The 26,928-nt window shown below is 43.3% G+C and overlaps 2 protein-coding genes across 6 annotated transcripts in view; one reads left to right on the top strand and one right to left on the bottom strand.

Moving 5' to 3' along the window:
• Positions 1–17,033, top strand: part of NPAS3 (neuronal PAS domain protein 3) — an 865,020-nt gene extending 847,987 nt beyond the window's left edge. For 4 of the 5 annotated variants that reach the window (XM_023227274.3, XM_023227273.3, XM_023227272.3 and 1 more), the window contains 3 exons: positions 6,726–6,873; positions 10,270–10,394; positions 12,589–17,033. In XM_023227274.3, the coding sequence (XP_023083042.1) occupies positions 6,726–6,873; positions 10,270–10,394; positions 12,589–13,958 (1,643 nt within the window). In that variant the 3' untranslated portion in view covers positions 13,959–17,033. The remainder of the gene's footprint in view (positions 1–6,725; positions 6,874–10,269; positions 10,395–12,588) is intronic. The other variant, XM_023227271.2, reaches the window with a different exon arrangement.
• EGLN3 (egl-9 family hypoxia inducible factor 3) overlaps positions 1–26,928 on the bottom strand; it is a 321,937-nt gene that overhangs the window by 161,013 nt on the left and 133,996 nt on the right. The gene's annotated exons all lie outside the window — the stretch shown is intronic.

Below are 26,928 nucleotides of genomic sequence, written 5' to 3'. Positions count from 1 at the left end.
ACAATGTGATCTCAGATGTCCCTGGTGCCAACAATTATTTTGATTCTCCTTGTCCTAGAACACTATCAGTGTTTAAAAGCCTTGTTCTCCAATTCAGTACATTATCATGAAGAAAAGGGGAATTTATTTTTTAAACTTAACAAATTGACACATTCTAAATCAATGAAAAGTTTTCTGCATGATTCAATATTAACAGTTAATAAAAATCTATCAATTGGCAGTGGTATAGGAAAAAACCTCTCCTGAGGTTGTAAATCACACAGATAGCAATTCAAGCAGGGCCTGTCATTAGCGTATTAGGGGGGAAATCCATAGATGATGCATACTCATTCACAAAACATCCACAGGTCTTCTGTCCTTAAGCTCATAACTCACAATAAGTATCAAATATCCTTCAGTGCTACCAAATATTGCTCAGCATATAGATTTACAAAAAGAAAAAATAAACTAAAAACCAATTTCTGGATGCCTGCTATTTAAGACATCTAGCTCACTAATTGCAAAATCTATAGAAAAATCTGCACAGCATCAAAGCCTCAGTTGATCCTATGAGCAGTTCTAAATGAAAAACTGTCTCTTTTGCGAGTAAATAAAGCACTTAGTGCAGTTTCTGGCTATAATTGTGTTTCTCCTGTGGGTTTTGAAAGTGACCTTCCTGTAAGCATCAAGGACTGTAACTTTTTAGATAAGGAAACTTGTTCTTGTTTTAAGTCTATATGTCAAGTTCTTTCCCCTATAGCCCAGTTTTCAAAAGCCAAAGAAAAAGTAATCCAGAATTAAAAGGAAAAAGAAAGAAAGTCCTGTTTCCAGAATGAAGTTCCCTGTCAGCCTGCCTTGGGCCTTAGGTGGAGAAGCAGAGATTAAAGAGTCAGTATTCTTTTTCATGTTTCATCTGCCAGTTTTGTGAATGTAGAAAGAGAACCAGTGGCTACAGCTAAGCACCCAACTGTGGTATTAAGTAGAAAGTGTGATTCTAGCACACCCCCCCTCACTTCCACACACAGATACACACTCTAGTGAATTCAAAAATAATTTTTGAGTTTCTAGCAGAAGGCACCTGCTCTCCGTTCTCTGCGGCCACTGATGAAGGTACCTCCAGGAGGGGGTGAATGGCGCCACAGATGCGTCCTCCTATCGCCATGACGATAATGAAGCTCTTTGTTCGGCTGTGTGAATGTGAAGTGTGGAATCTCCGATGATCTCACCATTTCCTATTTATTCTATACTTACCTGAATGCACCATGTCTTGCGGCTTTTTAATGCATATGCAAACCACTAAAATGTCCTTTTGTGAGACACTTTGCTAAAAGACCGCTTTTGATATGTGTTCTTCATCTCCTCTTCAAACTGAATTAGACTGCTTCCTTCTTTTTATGACACAACTAACTCACTATTTAGAATCTTTGGCTTTGATTTTGTAGAACAGCCCAACAGGAAGAGACCACGTTCTCTTTTTTCCTCCATATTTCTGAAGGCAAACTTGTACTGATTTGTTTTGATTTACTACCAGAATTATGTTCCCGCCACAGACACTGGCTTCCTTTATGTCCTTTCAGTCATCAGCCTGTGTCTGTGGACAAAGTTTTCCCAAGGAAAACTGAAATCCCTCTGTTGGTAACTGTGTGCAGGGCCACGGATGTGTGCCTCAGCAAAAAGTTCATCAGATTTGCAGGGAGAGGAATCATTCTCTCTAAGCAGTACATTTCTTACAGGCCAACCACTAAGCTCAAACTGAGACCAGGTGACATTTTAAAAAGATATTCAATAAAACTTAGCATCCAGTCTTGGGGGGTGGAGAAGTGGCAGGGGAGAGGTATATTTGATGTAAAAGGTCACATGCTCTAAAATGTAAGCACTCTACAATTTTCTTTTGATTGAACTGTATTTGCAGCTTCCTTCACAGTTAGAGGTGTGTGGTATTACTATTTTGACTTCAATAGCCAAAGAGACACTTATTCATGGTATTCTAATTGTTAGCTAAGCACGGCTGGTACAGTTCAACCAGGAATGATTTAAATCTCTCCCAGTTCATCTCTATAATATTCTTCTCACAAGTGGAGGTCACTTCTGTCCTCTTAAGAGCACAGCTTATAACTCTAAAGCACCTATAACTTGGAGGATGGGGTGGTGCCAACAACAACCTCCTGGCTTTCCTTCCAGCAACAACAGCCAAAAGCAACTGGTTACACCCTAGGCCTCAGAGGAGCAAGGAACATGTTCTTGTGTGCTAGCAGAGATGTTTCCAGTTACGTCTGGGGCCTTTCAAGATTCTCAGCTAACCTGTGCAGGTGTATTTATCCTCTCTCTGTCTTCAGGTTACTTTGTGAAATCTAAGAAGAGGTCATTTAAAAGTTTTGGGATCCTCGGCTGGGCGCGGTGGCTCAAGCCTGTAATCCCAGCACTTTGGGAGGCCCAGGCAGGCGGATCACAAGGTCAGGAGATCGAGATCATCCTGGCTAACACAGTGAAACCCCGTCTCTACTAAAAATACATAAACATTAGCCGAGCGCGATGGCAGGTGCCTGTAGTCCTGGCTACTCGGGAGGCTGAGGCAGGAGAATGGCTTGAACCTGGGAGGCGGAGCCTGCAACTGAGCTGAGGTCACGCCACTGCACTTCAGCCTGGGTGACAGAGAGAGACTCCGTCTCCAAAAAAAAAAAAAAGAAAGAAAGTTTTGGGATCCTCAAACTAAAAGTAATTGCTAGAGTACAACTTACTTTAAAGACATAATTCTAGAGATGCTTTGACATGATCAGTGAGTTCAACGAGAGACACACAGGCTGCTCGGCCCAAAAAATTTGCAGAGCAGAAAGTAAACTTTGGAATAAACCAAAGAAAAGATGCCAGGTTACATGTTAGAGGTACCCAGACCATATGACAAGGATGTGATATTCAAATTAGAATCTCTCTCTAGTTCCTCTCCCTCTGTTCCTTTCCCTTTGCAGTTTGTAGACATGGTTATGACTTCACTCCTAGGCTCATTGGTGTGATGAGTATCTACCTCTTTTCAAGGGACAATTAAAAATCTTTTTAAGGACTTTCATATCAAGTAACTCACATGGTGCTTATTTTTCTTTTTCCCCACAAAAGGAATTTTATGAAATAAACGTATTCAAATATTCTCTCCTTTCTCACTGCTTTCTAAACCTAAAACTTGAAAATAAAAAACAACAGCCACTGGATTAAAGAGAATCAAAAAAGTTTTTCCGTGTTTTTCAAGTTCTCTAATTTATTACACACTAAAAATCTCTTTCAAACTGGCACCAAGGTGGCTTTTCTTCTTGAGCTGATTAGGACCACATGAGCTCAGGAAAAGCTGTCAGATCCTGCCTCTGGCGCAGCTGGAATGATCCAACTGATTTGCCAGTAGGGCTTTATTTTATTTTATTTTATATATATATTTTTTTTTCAAGGAAAGAAGCTTCATCTCAAAGTCATAAATTTATAGTCTGGAGGCCCAAGCAAAAAGTATTTCTTGTTCATTTTTTAAGGAAGCTAAATTCCATTATGATTTCTTTTTTCTTTTTTTGAGTCAGAATCTCGCTTTGTCACCAGGCTGGAGTTCAGTGGTGCAATCTCAGCTCACCGCAACCTCCGCCTCCCAGGCTCAAGCGATTCTTGTGCCTCAGCCTCCCTTGTAGCTGGGATTACAAGTGCACACAACCACACCTGGCTAATTTTTGGATTTTTAGTAGAGGCAGGGTCTCACCACATTGGCCAGGCTAGTCTCGAACTCCTGGCCTCAAGTGATCCATCCGCCTTGGCCTCCCAAACATTGATTTCTTTACGAGACATTTTGTGATATTTTGGGTGATATTTTGGTAAATATGTTGTCCTAACTCTGCACTGTATCTGTGGCTATCTAGATTCCCACTGGCGTCTGGGGGTCTCATTCAGAAAACACTAAGCCCTAGGAAAGAGTCATGACCTAAGACCAAAGGAGATTGTCTACCCTTTAGGAATTCTGTCTGTCAGACTGGCCCACAGTAAAACCACAGGTCAGTCAAACTCGTCTCCTTCAGCTGCCCACGGTGGGCTCCCGAACCTGCTTTGTGGTATTCACCACAGAAAGTCAAGGGCTATCAAGTGGCTCCCTGACTCCCCAAGGAAGCCTTGAGCAATTCCCTTCCCCTTTTACAGATCACCTCCTCGCATCAGAAGTCACCTGTCCTGCCTCGCTCACATTTAACTCTCCTCTCTTGCTAGCTGACCCTTGGCCTGGGTGATAAAGAAAGCTGTATTATTGTATTCATGGGCCCTAACAAATAAGTGCTGGATTTATCTTCTCAGGCAACACAGATCCATTTAAGTAGACCCAGAGTTATCCTCCTGTAATTCAAAAAGATGATACCATACAATCCCTTAGCAAAGGAGCCTTTCAGCCCCCTTCACTACACCTATGTGCAGACCACTGGGGAGGCCAAAGGTTTGGCTGGATATCCATTTCCAAACTGGCACTTTATTAAGAGAAAGTATTATCAGGAAGGAGGTGGGTGATCTTTACGTTGATTCTGCAGATTCTAAATTGATATTATAACTCCTTTATCCCTTTGCCCCTCTTGTCTACTTTGTATACTGGAGATCATTCTTTTTAAAATTTTGCCTGCTTTCGGTCAAATTCTAGTCTGGAACTCCCAGGTAGGCTGTGCTGATCTGGCCTTTCATCTCAATGTATTATTCTTCATGTGATTCTAAAAAGGGACTTCTTAGTCTCTTTGCCTTTGTTCAACATACTAGAACCATTTGGAATTATTCCTCATTCCAGATACAAAGCAGACAGAATTATACCCCCAACCACTGATTGGGGTACTGTAAGTTTTCTCTGTGAAAACAGTGGACAGAATTATATAATCCGTCGTTCCTCTATTAATAGTTAACCAGGTTGAGAGGATTTGAATAAAAGCACATCTTGTTGCATGCAACAATGGTTTGACAGAAGAGCTGTATGGCAGAGTTAGTATTTTACTGCTTTCAGCTTCACCACGCGGTTTTGTAGCCTGGGAAGCCATGCATGCAGAATGGCAGAACTTACAATTGCCTACAAAAGGAGGTACAATACGACCTGTGGAGCCACGCTACCAAGAGACGGTGACAGTTCCAGGCCTTCAAAACACCCTAAACTGGTGAGGAGTTTCAGAATGAAACTTGTTATGATTTGAAACACTCATCAGAGTAAGGTTTTTTCAAGTAAGAGTTAAGATACAATTACCAGATTTTACAACCGTCCCATTAGCGTGCTGCAAGAAAAAAAGGAGAATGGAAGAAAACCTTCAAAGTTTATATGTTTGTGGATATAATTGATGTGTGATTTTTGAGCACTTTGAGAACCAGGAAGAGTGGCTCAGGACAAGATGAGAAGAGCTTCCACAGCCTTAAACACAGCTCTTTTCCAAAGTGACTTCCCTTTACACCCATCCACCTCCCTCAAAAAAAAAAAAAAAAAATCTAAATGTACTTCATGAAACTATTGTATATGAAGCACTTATTAGCCGTAATTAAATGGACAATATGAATTTACTACGTCTTTAGGACTCTGGCTTGTTCTGGTTTAGAGCAAGATGATTAATGCAAATACATATTACTTGAGATAACCATTTAGCAGCTAATTTAGCCAAATTTATTACAGCAGTTAGAGGTTTTTCATTTTAGCAGACGGAGACAAGGACATGCCAAAAGTGGGCAACGTAGATGAGTGCACACTGCCCTCTAGTGGCCAACCAGCTGGTGCGCTTTTGCGGGGCGCCGAGTTGCTGCGATCCGTAGCCAAGTAGTAACAGCAGGTTTTCCACATTTCCGACACCCTTTTAAACCATTCCCATCCACAGCACTTTATTTCAGGGGATGATTTACTGTGCTTTCCCCTTTTACTAGCTCAGGAGTACCCAGATACAAATCAAATCAATTTCAACTTGGCGAGATTTTGGTTAAAGTATCATTTTTAACATCTGCATTTTAAAGCTCTCTTCCAGTGGGTATTTAATGGCACCGTTTCACATTACTGATTGTTTTTACTTGTTCCTTCATTTGGGGCCATATTTCAGAGTCTGTGTGGAGCTGTCACTCTGTTTGGCTCCAGCCAAGTCAATTCTGTGCCTCCCTCAGGCCAGTGTTGCTCTCTGACTCCACTGGGGAATTTATTTTGTTCCAACATTGAGCGAAGTCTCACCAGAATCTCCCCCGACTGACCAGTGTAAATTTAGTTCATCCGAGGACTATAAATTCTGTTAGACAAGATCAAAAGGGACAGACATATAAGGACGCGGGTTGAGATTGCTCACACTGAGGAGAAATGATCAAAGAGGAGGGGTAAAGCATCTTTGGAACCATTCAAATATCCAGAATCTCAAAGAGGTCTACCTCAAAGCTATGAATAAATCACATACAAATTTGCCTTTCTTACCATCTGATGTCAAACCCATTGACAATATCCACACCGCATTAGGTGTTCTGTGAGCCAAAAAGATTTGTAGTCCTTTTATTCTTTTCACACCATGGCTGCCCAAAACGGAATAAAGTCTTGCTACAAATGCCAGTAACCGTGGCTCCAGAGCTGCCACTCCACTGAATTGATTTCATTTGTCCTACTAATGGCATTCTATATTAAGCATACAGAGGGTCACCCTGGCTTGGTGCAGGTCCATTTTTAGGCTTAAGGCTTTGCAGAGATTTAAAAAAAATTATTTGATCCCAGTCTTAATACAACGCCTTTGTTTTTTTTTCCCCAGTGCTGAATAAGGGTCAGTGTGTGACAAAGTACTATCGCTGGATGCAGAAGAACGGAGGATATATTTGGATACAGTCTAGTGCCACCATAGCTATTAATGCCAAGAATGCAAATGAAAAGAATATCATCTGGGTGAATTACCTTCTTAGGTATATTTTCTGCTTCTTTTCTATTTCTCTCCTGGTTATAAAATATGCAGCCCTATGGTTAATAGCTGACATGTTGTGAATATTATCTTTTGACAGTACCTGGTGTGGAATTTCATGGCAATTCTGCTATTCTTTCCACAAGATTCAAATAAATGTGAGAAGATCAAACTATATTGGAAGGGACTTGCAGGAAAGATTTCAAGATTTTCAGTAATTCTCAGTCTGTCAGCATTTGGGCATCTCTGCAGAAGTTGCTTTGGTTTTCCCACAAATCCTTAGGCCAGAAGAATACAGACTTCAGCCTACAGCTGAAGCATTCAAAAAGCATCTCCTCTTCCCCACCACAGACACACTCACACACTCCAGTTCTTGTGAAAATTAAGTAAAACAGAATGAGAGAAAAGTGGCAGGGAACATTATATTCCTCTTATATTTCATCCCTTTGATGCCCTTAGCATATTACATAGGGTTTGACTTCCTGGGTGTTAAAGTTTTGGTAAACAAAGTGAGTTGCTTTGCCGGAATCAAACAATAGCAGTGTAAAAATGAAGGCAATCTTTTTTTTTTTTTTTTTTTTTTTTTTTGGCCCTCTGCTTTGAGATCTTGGGCAAGCTTTACTGCTCTTAAAATGTGTCCTTAACATTCTATCTACAAGTGAGCCCAAGCTCACCTGCTTCCTAAATTCCGGTGTGAGACACCATTTCTCTCCCCTTCCCAATCTACGTTCTGCCTTTGGATTCAAACTAGCACAGATTGGGTCATCTGAGTTTGGGGGCAGGCTTTCTGGGAGGTTCACGCCAATCCTGGCGTGACACTATCACAGCACTTGGCTTGGCTCCCTCCCACCCCCATCATTCTGGTCTTTGGCTTCTCCTGGCCTAAAGCCACCAAGCAGAGCCCACACGTGGTCTGAGTAGGAAAATTTCCAATAGGTCTTATGAATGGAAGTTGGTGCCCTTTGGCTGATAATTTAGACAGGGAGTACCTGAATCCCCATTTTTCTTTGAGACAGCCAAATGGAGCTGAGAAGCTAACAACCATGGCTCATCAGCACACTGGCCCTTCAGAGTGTGTTCACATACTTTGGTGATGACTTGAAGGCATGAATGTGCTTGCTACCAACAGCATATCAATCAGACACTAATGATTATTGCTCTAGAGAGGGCCTTAATGTGCACCACTTAGAAGAGTCTTCATTTATCTACTTTCTATTTCCTTTTTTTGACCTCTTCTGCTCTACATTAATTCTCTGTAAAGGTAAAAGTATGTGTATTGAATGCGGCTTTCTCCAAGGCCTGATTTCCGTGCAAAGTCTCCCCCATGTTTGTGATGAGTTCTGATATCAAGGAATCCTTGCACATGGAGTTTTATGGAATAATTACTATAGGGAATGCAGGTGGTTATGAAAACTCATATGCCAGACAGAAAATAGAATAAGGTCTTGTGGCACTGCCATTCTTTTGCTAGGCAAAATGATACTGTGACAAGGAGACCCACCACCATTAAGAATGAAACGCTGGAAACAGGCACCCTAGGGCTAGCAGTGTCTGGCTCCCATGTTGATGAAACATAGGTGCTGAAGTCATCTATGTGGTTGTTACTCCCATTCTGTGAGATTTCTTCCTATCTGGATCTTTCTTACTGCCTCATCAGCCTCATGACTTCCTCCTCTGCCTACAAATGCAAGGAGTAGGAAGAGCTAAGCAGTCAGTCTCTGAATACCATTGATATAGCCTAGGATCAGATGGTACAAACTCATGAGTTTTGGTGATTCTATTCCATCAAAGCCCATGTGGATAGGAAGGAAGTTTTGGTATCAAAGGCCAGTCTTCAACCTCAAAAGCTTCAATCTCAGGCATAGAAGACCTGTTTCAGCTGACCTAAAACCCTCCCTGAAGTCAATGATAAAGGACTCTAAGTTGTAGGGCAAGTGATCTGTGAGCCCCCAAAGAAGACTAACGTCATGGGCTTTAGCAGGGGAAACTGGAACCAAGACAACCATTCACTGGCATCACTTCTATAGAGCAGAGATCTAGAAAGAAAATGATGTGGCCCAGAAGTTTGGTTTTCTTTCCCACATTCTTGTCTATTATTCTTCGCTGAGCAATACTTTCACATCACTTCTTCCTTCCCAGAACCCTTGCACCCAGGCCCCAGTCCAGGCTTGTCCTTCCCTGTTCTGAAGCTACCGCTCCTCCAGTCTTCTTCCCATTCCCTTGTAACACTTAATAGAATTATAGACTCTTAGAGTATTCAGAGAAGGAGTCCATCTTCCCACCATTCGTCTCATCTGATTATCTAGAGAAAGCTTTGCTGCTGAAGCTAATTCACACTAAGGAGTAAATGCCTGATAATCCATTTTAGTGAATTACCCCTCCCAGGAACATTTGCAGTTTTGGAGTAGTTACTGAAACAGTGACTCTTTACTATAGGAATTTCGCTAGAGATTAGCAAATGAGTCAGTAATCATCAATTTTAAGTCTCTGCTTGGCTAGCTATCATGGAAAAATAGAAGAGGCATTTCCCATTTTGAAGCAGGAGGATTTCCTTGTGCCTTCAGATTACAGGAGCCTACTCTCCTCATACATCAGGTGGCCTTGGAGTGGCATTTCCAGAAGACAGGTCAAACTGACTTAACATGCTGTCTCTTCCAAAAGAGCCTTGTTTCCAAACTAAAAATAGAACAAAAATTAAGCACATTTGTGCAAGTGAGGTTAGATCCCTTCTGGTAGGGCCTCTTTCACACTGGGACTCTCCCCACTGCAATCAGATTTCCAGCTAACAAGCCACAGGTGTACACCACACGAGCAGATGAAAATGTGATTGTAATGGGTGTGTTGACAGTTCGGTAGCCATAATCCATGCATCCCAAGGTGCACCTGTGCATCTGTCAGATAGGCACCAAGGGCTCTGCCAACCCACCAATAGCTTGGAAGCCATCTGAGCAGCTGAGAAGCTACATCGAGGGCCCAAAACAAAGGTTCTGAGGCCATGGACTCATTAGGAGCCCAAGAAAAGACAGGACACACCAGGAGGCATGAGAATTAATTGTTGAGAGTACTTCTCATCCTCCCTTCCCCCAGGTGTTACTCTGGGAGGACTGTCAAGCAGCACAGTTCCCTGGCCCCCAGTGGTACCTGATTATTTAAAGTCTTCTCTATGGCTTTCATGGAGCATTTGAGTATTCGATCATTGCAGCAGGGTGCACCTGTACCCTGGCACATGCAAGCCAAGCTTCCATAAAATCCCATGAAGAGCTGAGAAATGATTTCATGTTTAGTCTTTGAAACTTTCTAAACTCCAGAAGTCTGGGACAAAGAAGTGGGGGAGAAGATGGTCCAAACAAACCATGCAGAATGGGTGTCTGCACTCCTGACCAGTGCCTCCCTCCCACAGCAATCCTGAGTACAAGGACACACCCATGGACATCGCACAGCTCCCCCATCTGCCGGAGAAAACTTCCGAATCCTCTGAGACATCCGACTCTGAGTCAGACTCTAAAGACACCTCAGGTATTACAGGTATTATTCCTTCTTCTCCATGTTCTGCAGTGATGGCTTGCCCACCACACACGGGGGGTGGGCAATGACCAGAGGCCCATCATCAGAGGCAAAGCAACTGGTCACGTTTCAGAGAGACACGTGTCATATCAAGTTATTACTGAGTCTCTGCCTCTCTCCACACACGCATACATATAATTGTACACCACTACATACCTGTATGTACTGTATATGTATATATACACACAATACATATAGATATGTAGTGCTGGATAAATACTTGTGTGTGTGTATATACGTATGTATATATGTTGTGTGTATATATACACACAGAAGAAAGAGATCTTTTGAGATCTGACAGATCTCTTTCTTTAAATATACAGAAAGAGATTGATTGCTATCAGCAATCATTTAATGTCAATCCACTGGCCATACAGAAGGAACCCTGCTCTAACCTCATACCTAGCTCTCGACCTCTACTAGACGCAGGTACTAGGGCCAGCTCCAAGAGAGTCTGTGACTTTGAGCCCCAAATATTCACATTCCCACCAAGCTAGGACCGAGCCTCTAAAGTAGGATACTTAATGGCATTGATCAGTGCCCCTTTCAGGGTACTAGACTGTTACTTATTTCCTGAGTCTATGCAGAACAAACTCATGCATTTTCATTTCTTTTGGGGAAGCAGACTTCCTGAGTAGTTCTTTGGGACACAGAAAATTAGTATACAAATTTGCTTTTCCTCCCATCCCCAGCCCTCTTCCAGAGACACTCATAAGGCCAGGGAGCACCAAACTTGTAGGATTTTACAGCTGCAAGAAAATCTTAAACTTCTTCTAACCCTCCCTCTTCTGCTACAAAAGGGGAGGCAATGACCACAGCCTCTAGTCCAGGCTGCCAGTCAGGCTTCATCCCTCAATCTTCAGAGCTTGTGTTACTGGAAAAATCTATTCTCCCAAAAATGAGGCAGCTAGGTTTCCCTGACAACCCCCTATCATGATGGCACCTGAGCTCCAGCTCCTTGTTTACATGTACAAGGGGTACATGTAAACATGTATCCCTTCCTCCAGACCCAGCTTCAGGGAGGCAGAAGGAGGGCAGAGCACTCAAGGCAGATCTTCATTGTCTTCCTGTCCCTAAATTGCATTAATTTGAAAGTTCTTGACAAAGACATAAAAAGTCCTAGAATTGGTAGTCTCTGCCCCTTTTTAATATAGTGTATAGTTGTGAACAAAACAAAGAAAAATTCCTAGCCCCAGTGAGCTTATATACTAGTGGGAGGAAGAGACAAGTCAATAAAACTAAAATATACAGTGAAGCAGCACGGTGGCTCATGGCTGTAATCCCAGCACTTTGGGAGGCTGAGGTGGGCGCATTGCTTGAGTCCAGGAGTTTGAGACCGGCCTGGGCAACATGGCAAGACCCTGTCTCTAAAAAAAAAAAAAAAAAAAAAAAAAAAAAAAAAAAAGTCTGCCATGTGTGGTAGTAGGCACCTGTGGTCTTAGCCACTCTGGAGGCTGAGGCAGGAGGATGGCTTGAGCTGGGGAGGGCAAGTCTGCAGTGAGCGGTGACCATCCTGCTGCACTCCAGCCTGAGGCACAGAAGCAGACCCTGCCAAAAATAATAATAATAAATAATAAAAATAAAGCTATACAGTGAATCAGATGGTGGTAAGTGCTGTGGGGGAGAATAACTTATGGAATGGAAAGAAGGAGAGTGGCTCTCAGTAATGAACAAAATATTCACCAAGGGAAAATACAGACTCTTTAGAAAGTCACCTTGCATGTCATCATTTTTCTGTGTCACACCTTAATCCAGGTTATTTAACCTGACTTCCTGAGTATCTTTGTGGGACTTCTTAAACTTGAATGTGCCTGAGAATCACCTGGGGGTCATATTCCAATGCAGAACCTGATTCAGTCTATCTGGGTGGTAGCAGAGAGTCTGCATTTGCAACACGTGTCCAGATGATTGCCAGTGCCGCTGGTCCTCGGCCGGCACTTTTTGAGTAACGGTGCAGCTAATCCAGGCCCTTAGCAGGGAGAAAGCCCAGGCTTTAAGTCCTCTGAAGGTGATGGAGAAGCCCGTGATGAGGACGGACACTTGCCCTGCTCCCCGCCCCAGCCCCTGCAGGTGACAGGCTGGGTCGCCCCGCTAACCTGGTGTCTTCTCTCTTCTCTCCCCGTCCCCGCCACCCCCGGCCCCGGGCCCCACGCAGAGGACAACGAGAACTCCAAGTCCGACGAGAAAGGGAACCAGTCCGAGAACAGCGAAGACCCGGAGCCCGACCGGAAGAAGTCGGGCAACGCGTGTGACAACGACATGAACTGCAACGACGACGGCCATAGCTCCAGTAACCCGGACAGCCGCGACAGCGACGACAGCTTCGAGCACTCGGACTTTGAGAACCCCAAGGCGGGCGAGGACGGCTTCGGTGCGCTGGGCCCCATGCAGATCAAGGTGGAGCGCTACGTGGAGAGTGAGTCGGATCTGCGGCTGCAGAACTGCGAGTCACTCACATCCGACAGCGCCAAGGACTCGGACAGCGCGGGCGAGGCGGGCGCTCAGGCCTCCAGCAAGCACCAGAAGCGCAAGAAAAGGCGGAAACGGCAGAAGGGCGGCAGCGCCAGCCGCCGGCGCCTGTCCAGTGCGTCGAGCCCGGGCGGCCTGGACGCGGGCCTGGTGGAGCCCCCGCGGCTGCTGTCCTCCCCCAACAGTGCCTCGGTGCTCAAGATCAAGACGGAGATCTCGGAACCCATCAACTTCGACAACGACAGCAGCATCTGGAACTACCCGCCCAACCGGGAGATCTCCAGGAACGAGTCCCCCTACAGCATGACCAAGCCCCCCAGCTCCGAGCACTTCCCGTCCCCGCAGGGTGGCGGCGGTGGGGGTGGTGGCAGCGGGGGACTGCACGTGGCCATCCCCGACTCGGTTCTCACCCCGCCCGGCGCGGACGGCGCGGCTGCCCGCAAGACTCAGTTCGGCACCTCGGCCACCACAGCCCTGGCCCCCGTTGCCTCCGACCCGCTGTCACCCCCGCTCTCGGCGTCCCCACGGGACAAGCACCCCGGGAACGGCGGCGGGGGCGGGGGCGGCGGCGCGGGGGGCGGTGGCCCCAGCGCGTCCAACTCCTTGCTGTACACTGGGGACCTAGAGGCACTGCAGAGGTTGCAGGCGGGCAACGTCGTGCTCCCGCTGGTGCACAGGGTGACCGGGACCCTGGCCGCCACCAGCACGGCCGCCCAGAGGGTCTACACCACGGGCACCATCCGCTACGCGCCCGCCGAGGTGACCCTGGCCATGCAGGGCAACCTGCTGCCCAACGCGCACGCTGTTAACTTCGTGGACGTTAACAGCCCTGGCTTCGGCCTCGACCCCAAGACGCCCATGGAGATGCTCTACCACCATGTGCACCGGCTCAACATGTCAGGACCGTTCGGCGGCGCAGTGAGCGCAGCCAGCCTGACGCAGATGCCCGCCGGCAATGTGTTCACCACGGCCGAGGGACTCTTCTCCACGCTGCCCTTCCCCGTCTACAGCAACGGCATCCATGCGGCACAGACTCTGGAGCGCAAGGAGGACTGAGGCGCCGCCCGTCCTGGGCCCGGCCAGGCCCCGCTCGGAGGAGGCATCGTCGGCATTTTCGTTTAGACCTTTAATTCTAGCACTTTGAATTCGAGCAGGTCAGCGTCTTCTCTCGCCACGATGGTCCCCATTCCACCCCCTCTTTCTTTCACCTGACTTATTCTTTCGTGTAAAGATATGTTTATTTTTTGCCTTCAGAGGGTCAGACGACCAGTTGCCTGCCGTTTTGTCTTCTTCTAAGATGTGTGTTGGGTTGTTTTGCTTTCCTTTGCATCTTTATTAAGATGTCTTTCATGTGTATATGCCTCTGCCATAGAATACTCAGTCTTGTGGTCAAGAGAGTTCTCAAGTGACAACCATTGGGGTTTCTTCATAAAGATCTTGATATGATCAAGATGGAAAGAGACAAGCATAAACAATGTGCCCTGTTTGACTAAGTCAAATGAAATGGGGTGGTTTTTTTGTTTCTGTTCCTAATTCCTTTAAAAAAAAAATATATAGGGGGAATAGTATTTTAGAATTTTATGCAGAATTTAATTCTCTTTTTACGGTTAAGATTTTAAGATTTTCTTACTTGCACATAAAAATAATTTGGGTTCTTAAACTTAATTTCTGGCCTGTGACTAGAATGTTTAAAAAAAAAAAAAAAAGTCGGACTAAATGTTAATTACTGAAACATTAACTTAATTTCTAAAACCATGGTGCTATCATTTATTAATCTGTAATGTCTTCATACAAAATGCAGCTCCTGGGCTGGGTTTTGGGGGAAAAAAATTGTGTTCTGTCCTGGTCTGGAGTCCGTTGCTGCAGTCTCCTTGGTTAGTTAAGACAAAGCCCTCATTAACGTTTGCTGCAGGACTTAAAATTTTTTACCTCCCAACTAACAAACATAGCCTCACATTAAATTTAATGGGTCAGTAAAGCCCTTTTTAAAGGGGCTGCTGGAAAACTCAATCAAACTGATTTGAGGAGCAGTTTAGGTACATACTGCCTTTTGTTTAGCTTTTTGTTTTCCTTACTCAGTCTAACTGAGGCTAATTTTGCAACTTCAATAACACTTCGGAGTAAAAGGAAAATATTTAACATGTTTTTGGTTTTTTTCATTTCTTGCTTAAAAAAAGGAAGGTTGTATTTTGGGGGACTGAGTTGATTTGATGGAATTTCTTTTCCTTTGGTTCTTATTTCTGGGTTGAAACCAATAAGTTTTAAAACTAAAGAATGGGTTAATAAGCTTCAGACAGATTACTGCAACTGAAAACTGCACATTAAGTAAAAAAAAAAAGAAAAAAGAAAAAAAGAAGAAAAAAGAAAGAAAAAGAAAAAGAAAAAAAAAAATCCTATTTTGTCTTTGTTGCCAGAAATCAGTGTGGTGTCAAACACTCCAAATGACTGTCAAGTATAAATTCTTCTTCCACTTCATTTTTGGCAGCTGTTTGTTAAGGCATCTAATAACAGATGTGAGAACTGTAATGTGTACAATGTGTACGTGTCCTTGGCTGTCAGTCCCATTGCAGTTTCAATGTGTGTTTCTATATGCGGTATATACTAAGCTAATGTAGTTGTTTTGTCCTTTGTCTTATCTGTGCTCTATCTCTAGTCCGGAGTGGTACAGTCCCATTCCTGCAGTCCTAGTGAATCCAGTGATTCTTGGGGGTTAGTGGGTTTTGTGTGGTGGCCTTCCTCTGTAATGTCACCCTATGCTGCTTCTACTGTCTGTGAATCTTCCGTTTTACCTTTTAAAATTCCTGCTGTTGCTTTGCTGGTGTATATTCTCCCTACCTCTCCTCTCTTTCCCTCCCTTTCCCATCTCCCCCTCTTCAGTCCTTCCCCATCCCCAAAATCTGTTTCATTCTCAGAGATAAAAAGACTCTTAACTAGCTCAAGGTTAATGGAGCCATTTTTCCCACAACGGAATTCTGGGTATGACTCTCTCTTCTGGAGTGCAACACAAAGCACTGAAGAATAATGCTCAGATATATTAAATAAATTGATGCCATATAGCCTCAGTTGTTAACATTCCCAGAGTCCCTTGTGCTCTACCTATAAGCAGTGGGTGCTTTTCTTTGGTTTCCTTTCAGGTTGGCTGATGGAGCAATATATAAAGCAATTACCAGTGAGACAGAAAATTCTTTCAAAGGTCAACCAACATTTTTAAGAAACAAAATGGGAGGGGATAATGGAATCTAGAATTGTCATATATATTTGTTTACTTGTGCAATGCTAATATAGTAACTCGGCTGTCCTTTGAATATCACTGTGTTGAGTAGGTTCCTCTAGGACCTTTGATTTCATGAGCTGGGCCCAAACCATGGTGGGATAATAACAAAAAGAAGTTAAATGCCGTAAATTTTAATAGTGAGCTTACTTGAAGGATATAAGTAGGTTTAGAAGGTGAAGAAGGCCAATGGAGAAATTCACAGATTACTTTTGGAAGCTCTACTCTAGCTATCGAACAATCAAAGGAATGCACCTATCAGCTACAAAGAACAGCTAGACAGCTGTTTTTTTTCTTTTATAAATGTTTCTGTGTTGTGTCAAAATGATTTCTGGTGATTTAAACTAACAGATAATCACAACTGCTGTCTAAATCCATAGTGTTGAAAATTACAAAATGAAAAAAAAAAAAAACACTTCATTACCTGTGAAGACTGTGTCTGTGTTTTTAACTATTTCTTGTACAAATATATGAAAACTTTTATGAGGAGACTGGTGCCAAGTAGCTGAATAATGGGGAAAGGGATATTCTGTTCGTAAAAACCTTAGCAGTGTTACCAACTCTACGATATATATATAAAAAAATAATTAAAACGTTACAAAGCGACAGCTATGGTACATTTGTTTTGTGTGAAGCTAACCGGACCTAACTTCCTGAGTGCCTGGCTTATTTTGAAACATTTTTTTTCATTGACCATTGATAATGCTGCAAATCAGAAATGTACATACTTCATTTACAACAGGGTTCTTTTTATACTTTTGTAGATTCTCATACATGTCACATACATGGTTGTCTTTATGTAACTTAATTTTTTCATCCGCAGGTGCCATTTTCATAATAAACTTCTCTTGGATTTGTTACTATCTGGCATCATTTCTTTTACATGTAACCATCCTGACTAATGAATGCTGGTAGTATTTGTTTAAGCAGGTACCTTGGTCATTATTCTTTATTTAAAAAAAAGAAAAAGTAAAAAAAATGCATTCATATTTTTGCTAGTTTTGGAAAAAATATATAGCTTGTGTACTGATGAGGCTGACAAGGCACAGAATAAGATGCTAATCCAAATACTACACCAAACTTGCAACCATCCTAAATTTTCAGCTACCCCAATTCATTGTCATACTGAGCATTATTATGCACATTATCAAAGCTGAACAATGGGCCTGCAACATTAACCACTATGGGAAGTGTGCATTTTTTGATTAATGCACAGTAAGTGATGACAGTTTTCATACATTAATCATTTAAAATGCACTCAATATTTTCATTTATTACAATCTATAATGTATAACCAACTGTTCCATTGCTTATATCTTCTTTTTATACTAAATATGTATTTTCTTTCTCCAGAAAGGCTGATTAAGTCATGTTCATGCTGTATTATGGTTAGAGTAGCATGTAGCCTGTCACGTTTTAAGGCAGGTCAGCTGCTTACTCTTTAAAAAAAAAAAAAGGAAGTGTCACCCATTATCTCAAAGTTAAGGATAAGGTAGGTCAACTCTTAAGTCTGTGATCTCCAAAAACTGAAATATGAATGGGCTGAGCTGGGGGAGTTGGGGAGGGGAGGCAAACACTTTTGTCCAGAAGCTACCAAAAATAATAAATATCATTTCCCTAGTTTAAGTCTTCAGTGACATTAGCCAATGTGGGGGTTGTTTTTTTATTAATGGAAGAAAGCTTCAGACTGGCGAACACAGAAGTGTGGTTAGGGTTGGAGAGCTCTGGATTTCTCTACTATGCCCCAGATGGGTCTTCGAAATAAGTACTCAAAATAGGGAATAGGGAGAAGCTGATTGAGAACACAGAATTGGGTGTGCCAAACCACTTTTCTAAAATTTCTTCCCCTTTTGCTCTTTAGAGTCAGAAGGATGTAGTATAGCAAGATTGAGAAGTCAAAAACTGACATAGCTAGAAACTATGCTGAGTGGATTCTGGTGAGTGATGAAGCCCGCTTACCCGAGGCACCCTGTCTGGTAGGTATTGATGGACCTGCCTGTGAGTGCAGGCTTTCAGAGCTCTGCATGGGGCGGGGTCTCATAACACAGAGGGGTGCTTGTCTGAGTGTGGAACTGGCTAATGCTGTTGATCAGCCGTAATACTTTTCTTCTGGACATTCCTGCAGCCTTGTGATCTGGAGGTGGTAGCAATGAGGGTTGAAATGGGAAGCAGGACAGGTGATGGGTGGATTGAAATCCTCACAGTATTTGGTGCTTCTGCAGTAGAAGTGGTGGAAATCCTGGATTCTTATCCCAACTCAAGCCTCTCTTAGCATTAGCAAGTTCCCTGTCCTTTATGTGTATCCATCAATGCTAAAATAGGTCACTAATGAAATAAAGAACATCTCTCAGCTTGAAAGACTGAGTGAGCTCTGGGCTCAGACTCGGTAATCAGGAAGCCCTGCCACCTCCCCAGCCCCAGTGCTGGCAACCAGGCCAGAGCCCTGAGCTCCCCGGAAGTACAGGACTTCGTTGCCAGGCTGGCAGCCAGTCATGGTCAAGGCTCTAGTCTTCAGGTGACAGAAGGAGGGCCAACAGCCAGCTCTCTGTAGCTCCTCCCTTCTTCTTCCCAGCTGATACTTATACTAATTTATTTGGCAATGAGGAACAAGACAATTTTTAAATAAAAACAGCAGGCAGGACAAGAGGGAACAAAAACATTCCAGGTGAGCACCAAAAAAAAAAAAAAAAAAAAAAAGTTTTTAAGGCTGGGCGTGGTGGCTCATGCCTGTAATCCCAGCACTTTGGGAGGCTGAAGCGGGCAGATCATGAGGTCAGGAGTTCAAGACCAGCCTGGCCAACGTGGTGTAACCCCATCTCTACTAAAAATACAAAAATTAGCCCAGTGTGGTGGCAGGCGCCCATAATCCCAGCTAGTTGGCTGAGGCAAGAGAATCGCTTGAACTCAGGAGGCGGAGGTTGCAGTGAGCCGAGATCGTACCGTTGCACTCCAGCTCTGGTAACAGAGCAAGACTGTCTTGGAAAAAAAATAATAATAATAAAAATAAACTGATTTTAGCCCTTATGGACTATAATTCTTACCTGTCCTTCCCCTATTCCTAGACAAAGTCTATTTAACATTGAGAAATAGATCTGGATGTGGTAGTTACCATTATTTTAAAGCAATTTGAAAATCAACTTGCCCTATGTATTATATTTAAGATAGGTGATAATATAGCTCAAACCCAGAAGATTGTCTGTTCAAGCCAGGATTATTATCCAGTTTCAAAAAGTAGAAAGTGTCAAAGATTTGGGAGAAAAGAAAGAATATCTTTGCCAACATTTCATATTATATAGTGAAAAGAAAGGCAAACCTAATTCTTGAGCATAATTCCAAAAGATGGATGTCAACTAGCAGGCTTAAGAAACTCTCTGGGACACTGCGGTAAATGAATGCTGTTGACTGCCTTCTGCTTTCCTGTGTCTCCTAGGAAACCAGTATGAAGAAAGAGGGCTGATTTGGTAAGCTCTCCACGGGCATAAATCATCGCTTATTCATCTTCATAGTCTTCCAATGATTTACAGTAGTGTTGGCTTGGTAAAGATCTGCTGAATACTGATGGATGAAGATGTGAACAAATGAAACATGACTTGTCAAGAGGCAGAGATTCCACTGGAAATGTCCAGGTGGTTTGACAGGATAGCTTGAGTTTGTATCAAGAAAAGATTGTCAAAATGGATAAAGCAGCAAGTTCACTCATTCTTCCTTTCTTGAGTAGTCCATACGGCTGACACAGAGTTGGCCGTCCATAAATGTTGGAGGTGGGTGGGTGTGTCCATAATACGATCTACTCTGTATACAGCAACAGATTAGGTAATGCAAATAGAGGAGGAGGAGGAAACAACCCAAATGGTTGGTAACCCACTAAGTTAACTGTGACATTGTATCCTATGGATAGCTAAGAAAATGGATTCACAAGAAAGCACCACTTAATAGTGTATCCTCACATATGAGCATTGAGCTATATAATCACAATAGTGATCCAGAGAATCTTAGCAACTAAGAGGGACTCTCTCGTGTAGAAACTACATGTCCTTAATAATTCTAGTGCTGAAAGTCTTGCTAGCACACTGTTGAATTGTTCTGATTTTTAGAAGGTGTTGAGCTGAAATCTTACCTCTGGAGTTAAAGGGACTAAACCTAAACCCTTTTCCATTTGAACGGACTTCCAAGATGTGAAGACAGATGTCAGGGTTTCAGTAAATCTCTAGGCTAAATGCCACATGCTTTGTCAATTTCCTCCAGTGACATGGTGGCAGGATCCTTCACCATCCTAGTTACCATTATCTGAGTGCACCAGAATTTGCCAAGACCCTGTATTGGTTTCCTGGGTCTGCTTTATTAGCACAAACTGCTTAAAAACAACAGAAATGTATTCTCTCACAGTTCTGGAGGCCAAAAGTCTGAAATCAAGGTGCCAGCAAGGTTAGTTCTTCTGGAAAGCTCTGAGGGAGTGTCTGTTCCATGCTTCTCTCCTAGCTCCTGGCAATCTTTGACATTCCTTAGCTTATAGATGCATCCCTCTGAACTCTGCCTCTGTAGCTTTATGGCCATCTTCTCCCTGTATGTGTCTGTGTCTTCACATGGAGTTCTCCCCGACTGTGTCCCTCTCTCCTCTTATAAGGATATTAATCAGATTAGATTAAGGGCCCACCCTACTCCAGCATGACCTGATCGTAACTACCTACATCTACAACAACTCTACCGTAAGAAGGAAATGAAAGTAGGCTGGGCACAGTGGCTCATGCCTATAATCTCAGCACTTTGGGAGGCTGAGGTGAGATGATTTGAGTTCGGGAGTTCGAGACCAGCCTGGCCAACATGGTGAAACCCCGTCTCCACTAAAAATTAAAAAAAAAAAAAAGCCAGGCATGGTGGTGCACACCTGTAATCCCAGCTACTGTGAAGGCTGAGACAGGAGAATCGCTTGAACCTGAGAGGCAGAGGTTGCAGTGAGCCAAGACTGTGTCACTGCACTCCAGCCTGGGTGACAGAGTGAGACTCCACCCCCCCCCAGAAAAAGAAATGAAAGTAAGGTCACATGCTGGGTACTGTCATGTTAAGAAACTGGGGATTAGGACTTCAGCTTTTGAAGGGGCACAGTTCAGCCCATAACAGCTCCTATTCAAATGTGGCACCCTGGGCCAGTCACATGACTCCAGATGTGATCTGGTACTTGCATGGCATAGAAGTTCCATCCCATCTCTTCCTCAAGACTCTGAGCTCCTAGGTAAAACTGCCTGCAATTGCAGTCAGTCACATCTTAGCAGCCAGGTCAAATTACTATCTCATCTCAAGTCTCCAGTCAACCAGTTTGGGTCTCAACTTTTGTGAAGGTAGGTCTCCCATCTTTCTCTGCATACGTAGCCCTCACATAATGCCGGCATGGGCTTGGGTGAAAAACGACCTAAAGAAAGCGGCTCATAAGCATAGAAGGGGAGCAAGAACCTGAACCCCTGAAAACACATTTATCATTTTCATTGCATTTTACATACCCTCTGAGACTACTTCACACAACTCTGCTGGAAAGGAGCGACCTGGCTCCAATATTTGTGGAACACTGGGGTACAGGCACATAATAAATGCAATAAATCCATAATAAACATTACCGGTGGACTACCCTCTTTTAAGTAAATTGAGTCAGAGAAAAAACAACCATAAGAAGGAAATGGAAAGAATTAAGAGATAGCAACTACCATATCAGCGATTTTATGGGAACAGAACTGGTGTGAGAGGTGTCAAGACTCCTGATATGTACATGTAAAACCCACTCAAAAGTCAAGAATTTCAAGACAAAATTCTTCAATTTTCTGAAAATAAGTGGCCCTCCCTTAATCCCTTTTAGGGACCAAAATCAAAGAGCCTAGGCCAAATATATTCACTGAGTGTATGTTCCATCTGGAATTAAAATTCATAATCCCTGAATTCCCAGCTATTGTCCCATGCACAGTTGTTTTCATTCTTCTGTCCACCTCTCCCTATTTGGAAATCACAGGATATACCACAAGGAATGACGCAGATAATGTGTCTATGTTAAAAAGAATTTTTCTGGGAAAATAAAATTAATTTCAGCCTTTAAAAATAATTTATGCAAACTATTAAAACTACTTTAAGAAAGAAAAAGGAGCAGAGAGTAAGGAGGTGGCACTTCCTTGCACTGAAGGAGTTCTCAGATTTATAGCGGAAGTGTCAGAAACAGGATGTAATATCCATATGACCCCCCCACCTCCCCCAAACAAAACCATTATACCCTTGATGAATTATTGACTTTAGAGTTTTATCTGTGCCATGAATAATCACAAACTTGGGAGTCTCAGGGCACAGTTCATAAACAAATAATTATATCACAATGATAATTTTTCAGGAATTGCAACATCAATCATGGCCATGTTATTATCAAGTACATTTTCTGGTTGCCTCTATTCATCAAACCCTCCTCCCTCTCCACCCTTCCGCATCACACAAGCAAAACTCATCACCAGATTGCCTCTTATTTACACATCACTCAAAGCAGGACAGAGCAGGCACACACAAAATGGGCCAACCCAGCATTTATGAGGATGAGTTTTCATTAAGAAAGTTCAAATTAAACACATTGAGAAAGATGGAGGTGGGGGGAGATCATTAATTATTCCAGTCTCCTCCACAGAAGCCATCTTTGAGAAGATCTCATTTAGAAGATAAAAACAAACGGAAGTTTTATTCCATTTCAGGCAGTACTAGAAAGGAGTTAGCCTCAGAAAGCCAAGGAAATGACAGCCCTACAGTAATGTGCCACTGTTTTCTTTTCACGGTGCTCTCACACACACAAAGCTCGGGTGCTGTCTACAGCCTCCATCTGCAGGTGGCAGAGGCAGGTGGAGGTGGGTACAGAACCCGGAAAGGGTATAAATATTTCATCCAAGTCTCTATACAAATCAGTCATACAGCTGGCCAAGATGCTTAGGTCTGACCTAAACTGCTTTACTGTGACTGAAACGGAAGGCTGATATTTCCAAACAAGTAACAGTACAAAAGCATTCTTAGTCAAGCTACTTTACTCAGTGGTTTAATGTCACTTAAGGTCATAGGGCTACTCCTTGGATAACACGCTCATCCTACAATTCAAAAGAAAAATAAATGACTAGCCAAGCAACATAAAGAAAGTACCCTCTTTAGATAAAAGATTGTGCAATCGGGTTAAATCCCTAACACAGTGGGGCTTGCCATGAACTCCTCACGCAAGAGAGCTCTCTCACTGGTCTCTGTTTCCTCACTGGCAAGCTACACAGGCAAAGTAACGTGAGTCTAAAATGACCAATAGGAATTTAGACTCCTCAAAAGGAGATACCAACCTCAAGCATCCGAGACAAGCCAGTCCCCTGGTAACGCCTCAGGACTCTTGAGGACAGCCCTTGAACGCATGCGGCTTCAGCTTAGATCAAATTCTCTCTTCCTTGGCATCAAAACATATCTAGGCAAAGGTAGGGCTGGTGTCCCACAGTGGGCACCACAGGCATGGGAACTTAGCGGAGCTAGACCCAACCTGATCAGCCCCGAACAACCGCTACTCCATCCACCTGCAGGACAGCTGGAGGTTTCAAGTACACTGTACCACTTTATCCAAAACACTATCTTCCCCCTCTACTGCTCTTATTTTAAAACCTTTGAGTTTCCTGAATGTGCCTGGACTATGGTCAGCCCCCTTGCCTTAGGCTGACATTGTTTTTTTGTTTTGTTTTGTTTTGTTTTGAGATAGAGTTTCACTCTGGCGTCCAGGCTGGAGTGCAGTGGTATGATCTCGGCTCACTGCAACCTTCACCTCCCGGGTTCAAGCAATTCTCCTGCCTCAGCCTCCCAAGTAGCTGGGATTACAGGCATGTACCACCATGCCTGGCTAATTTTTGTGTTTTTAGTAGAAAAGGGGTTTTGCCATGTTGGCCAGGCTGGTCTCAAACTCCTGACGTCAGGTGATCTGCCTGCCTCAGCCTTCCAAAGTAATGGGATTACAGGTGTGAGCCACTACACCCAGCCTAGGCCAATCTTAATATTTAAACTTATTATCTAACACCACTGGAAATGAGAAATATAAAACAAATATAAATAAACTTGGCCAGGCGTGGTGGCTCACGCCTGTAATCCCAGCACTTTGGGAGGCCAAGGTGGGTAGATCACCGAGGTCAGGAATTTGAGACCAGCCTGACCAACATGGTGAAACCCCGTCTCTACTAAAAATACAAAAATTAGCCAGGCACAGTGGCGGGCACCTGTAATCCCAGCTACTCAGGAGGCTGAGGCAGGAGAATCACTTGAACCCGGGAGGCAGAGGTTACAGTGAGCCGAGATTGTGCCACTGCACTCCATCCTGGGCCACAGAGTGAGACTCTGTCTCAATAAATAAATAAATAAATAAATAAATAAATAAATAAATAAATAAATAAACAAACAAACAAGCAAACTTATTAAAAGGAGGGCAAGTAGAGTCAGGGCAGAAAGACACACACAACTAGTCCATGGCCCAATAAAACTTCTAGATATCCCCTTCAAAGCATCCATCTCCCCTAATACAATATTGTCTTCAGAGGCCAGCCAAATGTCTCCCCTCCTCCCTTCTCCCTGCCTCCAGAGAAGCTGCCTCTCCAGTGGGTGTGGCCCTCCCTCTGTCTGGCCTTTTGCCTACATCCTGCACCATGAGAGCCCCTCTGGGGTCTGTTTCCCTTTTTCTCCCGTGGGGCGGCTGGACCTCTCTTGCCTACTCCCAACGTCCTCTTCACCTGTCACCCCTCTCAGTGTGATGAGGCCCTCAGCTGGCCAATAAACCAAAGGCCCTTTCAGAAAATCTACTCTTTTTAGAAATCTGGGGAGAAAATGATGTAAATTTTTAAAATTTCAATTTTTGGACCATGTTAAAGCATCAAAAAGGTACACACAAACCAACAACATAACCTCCTTTCCAATCCCAAATCCTCTGGTGGAAATGCTGAGAGCCCTGAAATGAATTTGCCTAGATCCCTGCCTGTCGCCTCCCTGGTAGGGAACTCCCTTCTCACAGAGGGAAGGTAGGCAGTTTGGAGATAAAGGTAGAAAGTAAAGAAGATCACATAAGCCATAAGTTAATAACCTGCTCCAGGGAAAGCGACAGCCATCCACCATGGCCAGAGTCCTCCTGGTCTCATCCGAGAGGCCAGGGTCCCCACATACCTGGAGTTCACACACCTCAACAGACACCTCTGCATCAGAGTCACATGGGAAAACAAAAGATTTATCATTTAGAAGACATTTTTCCAAAATACAAATGTAACTGCTATTTCTTTCATAGTATTTTCTAGGACGAGGACACTAGCAATTCTTTTTCATTTTAAACATTTTGAATAAAAGGAAGCTCAGATTTCTTTCTCTAGTTTTTCCACCTGACTTCCCTCCATGCTGCTCCGGATATTTACATAGAAGTTGCCCACGTTAGAGACATTTTTCAGACATTGATTAATCTATAATTCTTTGAAGTAGGGAAACATTATTATCTCCACTTTACAGATGTGGAAACTAAGACACAGAAGTTAATGACTTGCCCAGAGGTCAAACATCCAGTCAATTGCAAGCGTGGGTTTTAAACAGAAGCTCCCCTTTCTGCTCCTAGCTTAATTCAAGTTTGTTCTTAGCTCCTCTGCCCTATTTACATCACAGCTGCCTCCCATGTCTGGCCACCTCTTAAATTTTGCCTTAAGGCCCTTAATGTGCTTCTTGAAAGAGGAATGCTTGCTTTGCCTACTGTCAGCAGTTGCCCTCTTCCTATTCGTGCCTTTGCTTGTAAATAAGAAATGACAACTCCTTTCTGGAGTATTTTGTAATACTAAATAGTATTTTGTATAAATAGTATTTTGCATCACTAAATAGTACTATTATTTTCTTAATTTTTTTATTAACAAATAGAAGCCCGACAGTTCTTTCTAAACCTAGAATCTGTAATTTTGCTTAATTTCTGGTAGTGGCCTGTAATTAATTTAAGTGAGGAGCTACCCAAGCCACACCAGAAATATAAAGATGGATGAAGTCCTACCCTCTGTGCTCTAGTTCTTCACAGAATAGAAAGGGAGACAAATGTGAAAACTGATCATTACAATGGTATGACAAGTGGCATGACAGACATGTTTATACACCCAGTGTTATGGGTGGCCTGAGTAATGGCAACGAATTCAGGCCCTGAGGGCAGAGAAGCTTCCCAAAAGGAGGGGATGCTTAAAGTGAGACTTGAAAAATAAGTAGGAGTTAACCACAGACGCTAGAGAAAGAATGATTCCTGGAAGGTATAAGCAACATCATAGAGGCAGGAGAGAACTTCCAAGTAATTCACTGTGTTGGAGTGATGGCTACACCTAGGAGATATATGGAAAGGTCAGCTGACAAGTTCATGAAACCCAGTGTATGCTTTGCTAGCCAGCCCCGCCCCTAGTTCAGTGCTGCATCCTCCTAACAAAAGGAGTACCTTGCTCTCACGTAAAGGCCTGTGCCACTCACCAAGCCCTCCTTCCACATTTGCTGGGCTGCATCCTCACAGAGGGGTCATCTTTTTCTCATTCATACAAAGAAGCCACAAAAAACAGCAGCCCTGTGAGTGACCTACCTTGAATGTTATATGTGGAATTTGAATGGTACCTCTAGGCAACGGGATGATCAATTTATTCAGAGAAGTATAACAATGGAGTTTTTGTACTGGAAAGGCCACTCTGATGGCGTTTGAAGGATGAGCTGGATTACATAGAGACAGGAGTGATATCC

Source organism: Piliocolobus tephrosceles, chromosome 6 (assembly GCF_002776525.5).
Source record: "Piliocolobus tephrosceles isolate RC106 chromosome 6, ASM277652v3, whole genome shotgun sequence".
NCBI lineage: Eukaryota > Metazoa > Chordata > Mammalia > Primates > Cercopithecidae > Piliocolobus > Piliocolobus tephrosceles.
The sequence above is the reverse complement of the archived record's forward strand: the minus strand, read 5'-3'. Positions and strand labels throughout refer to the sequence as shown.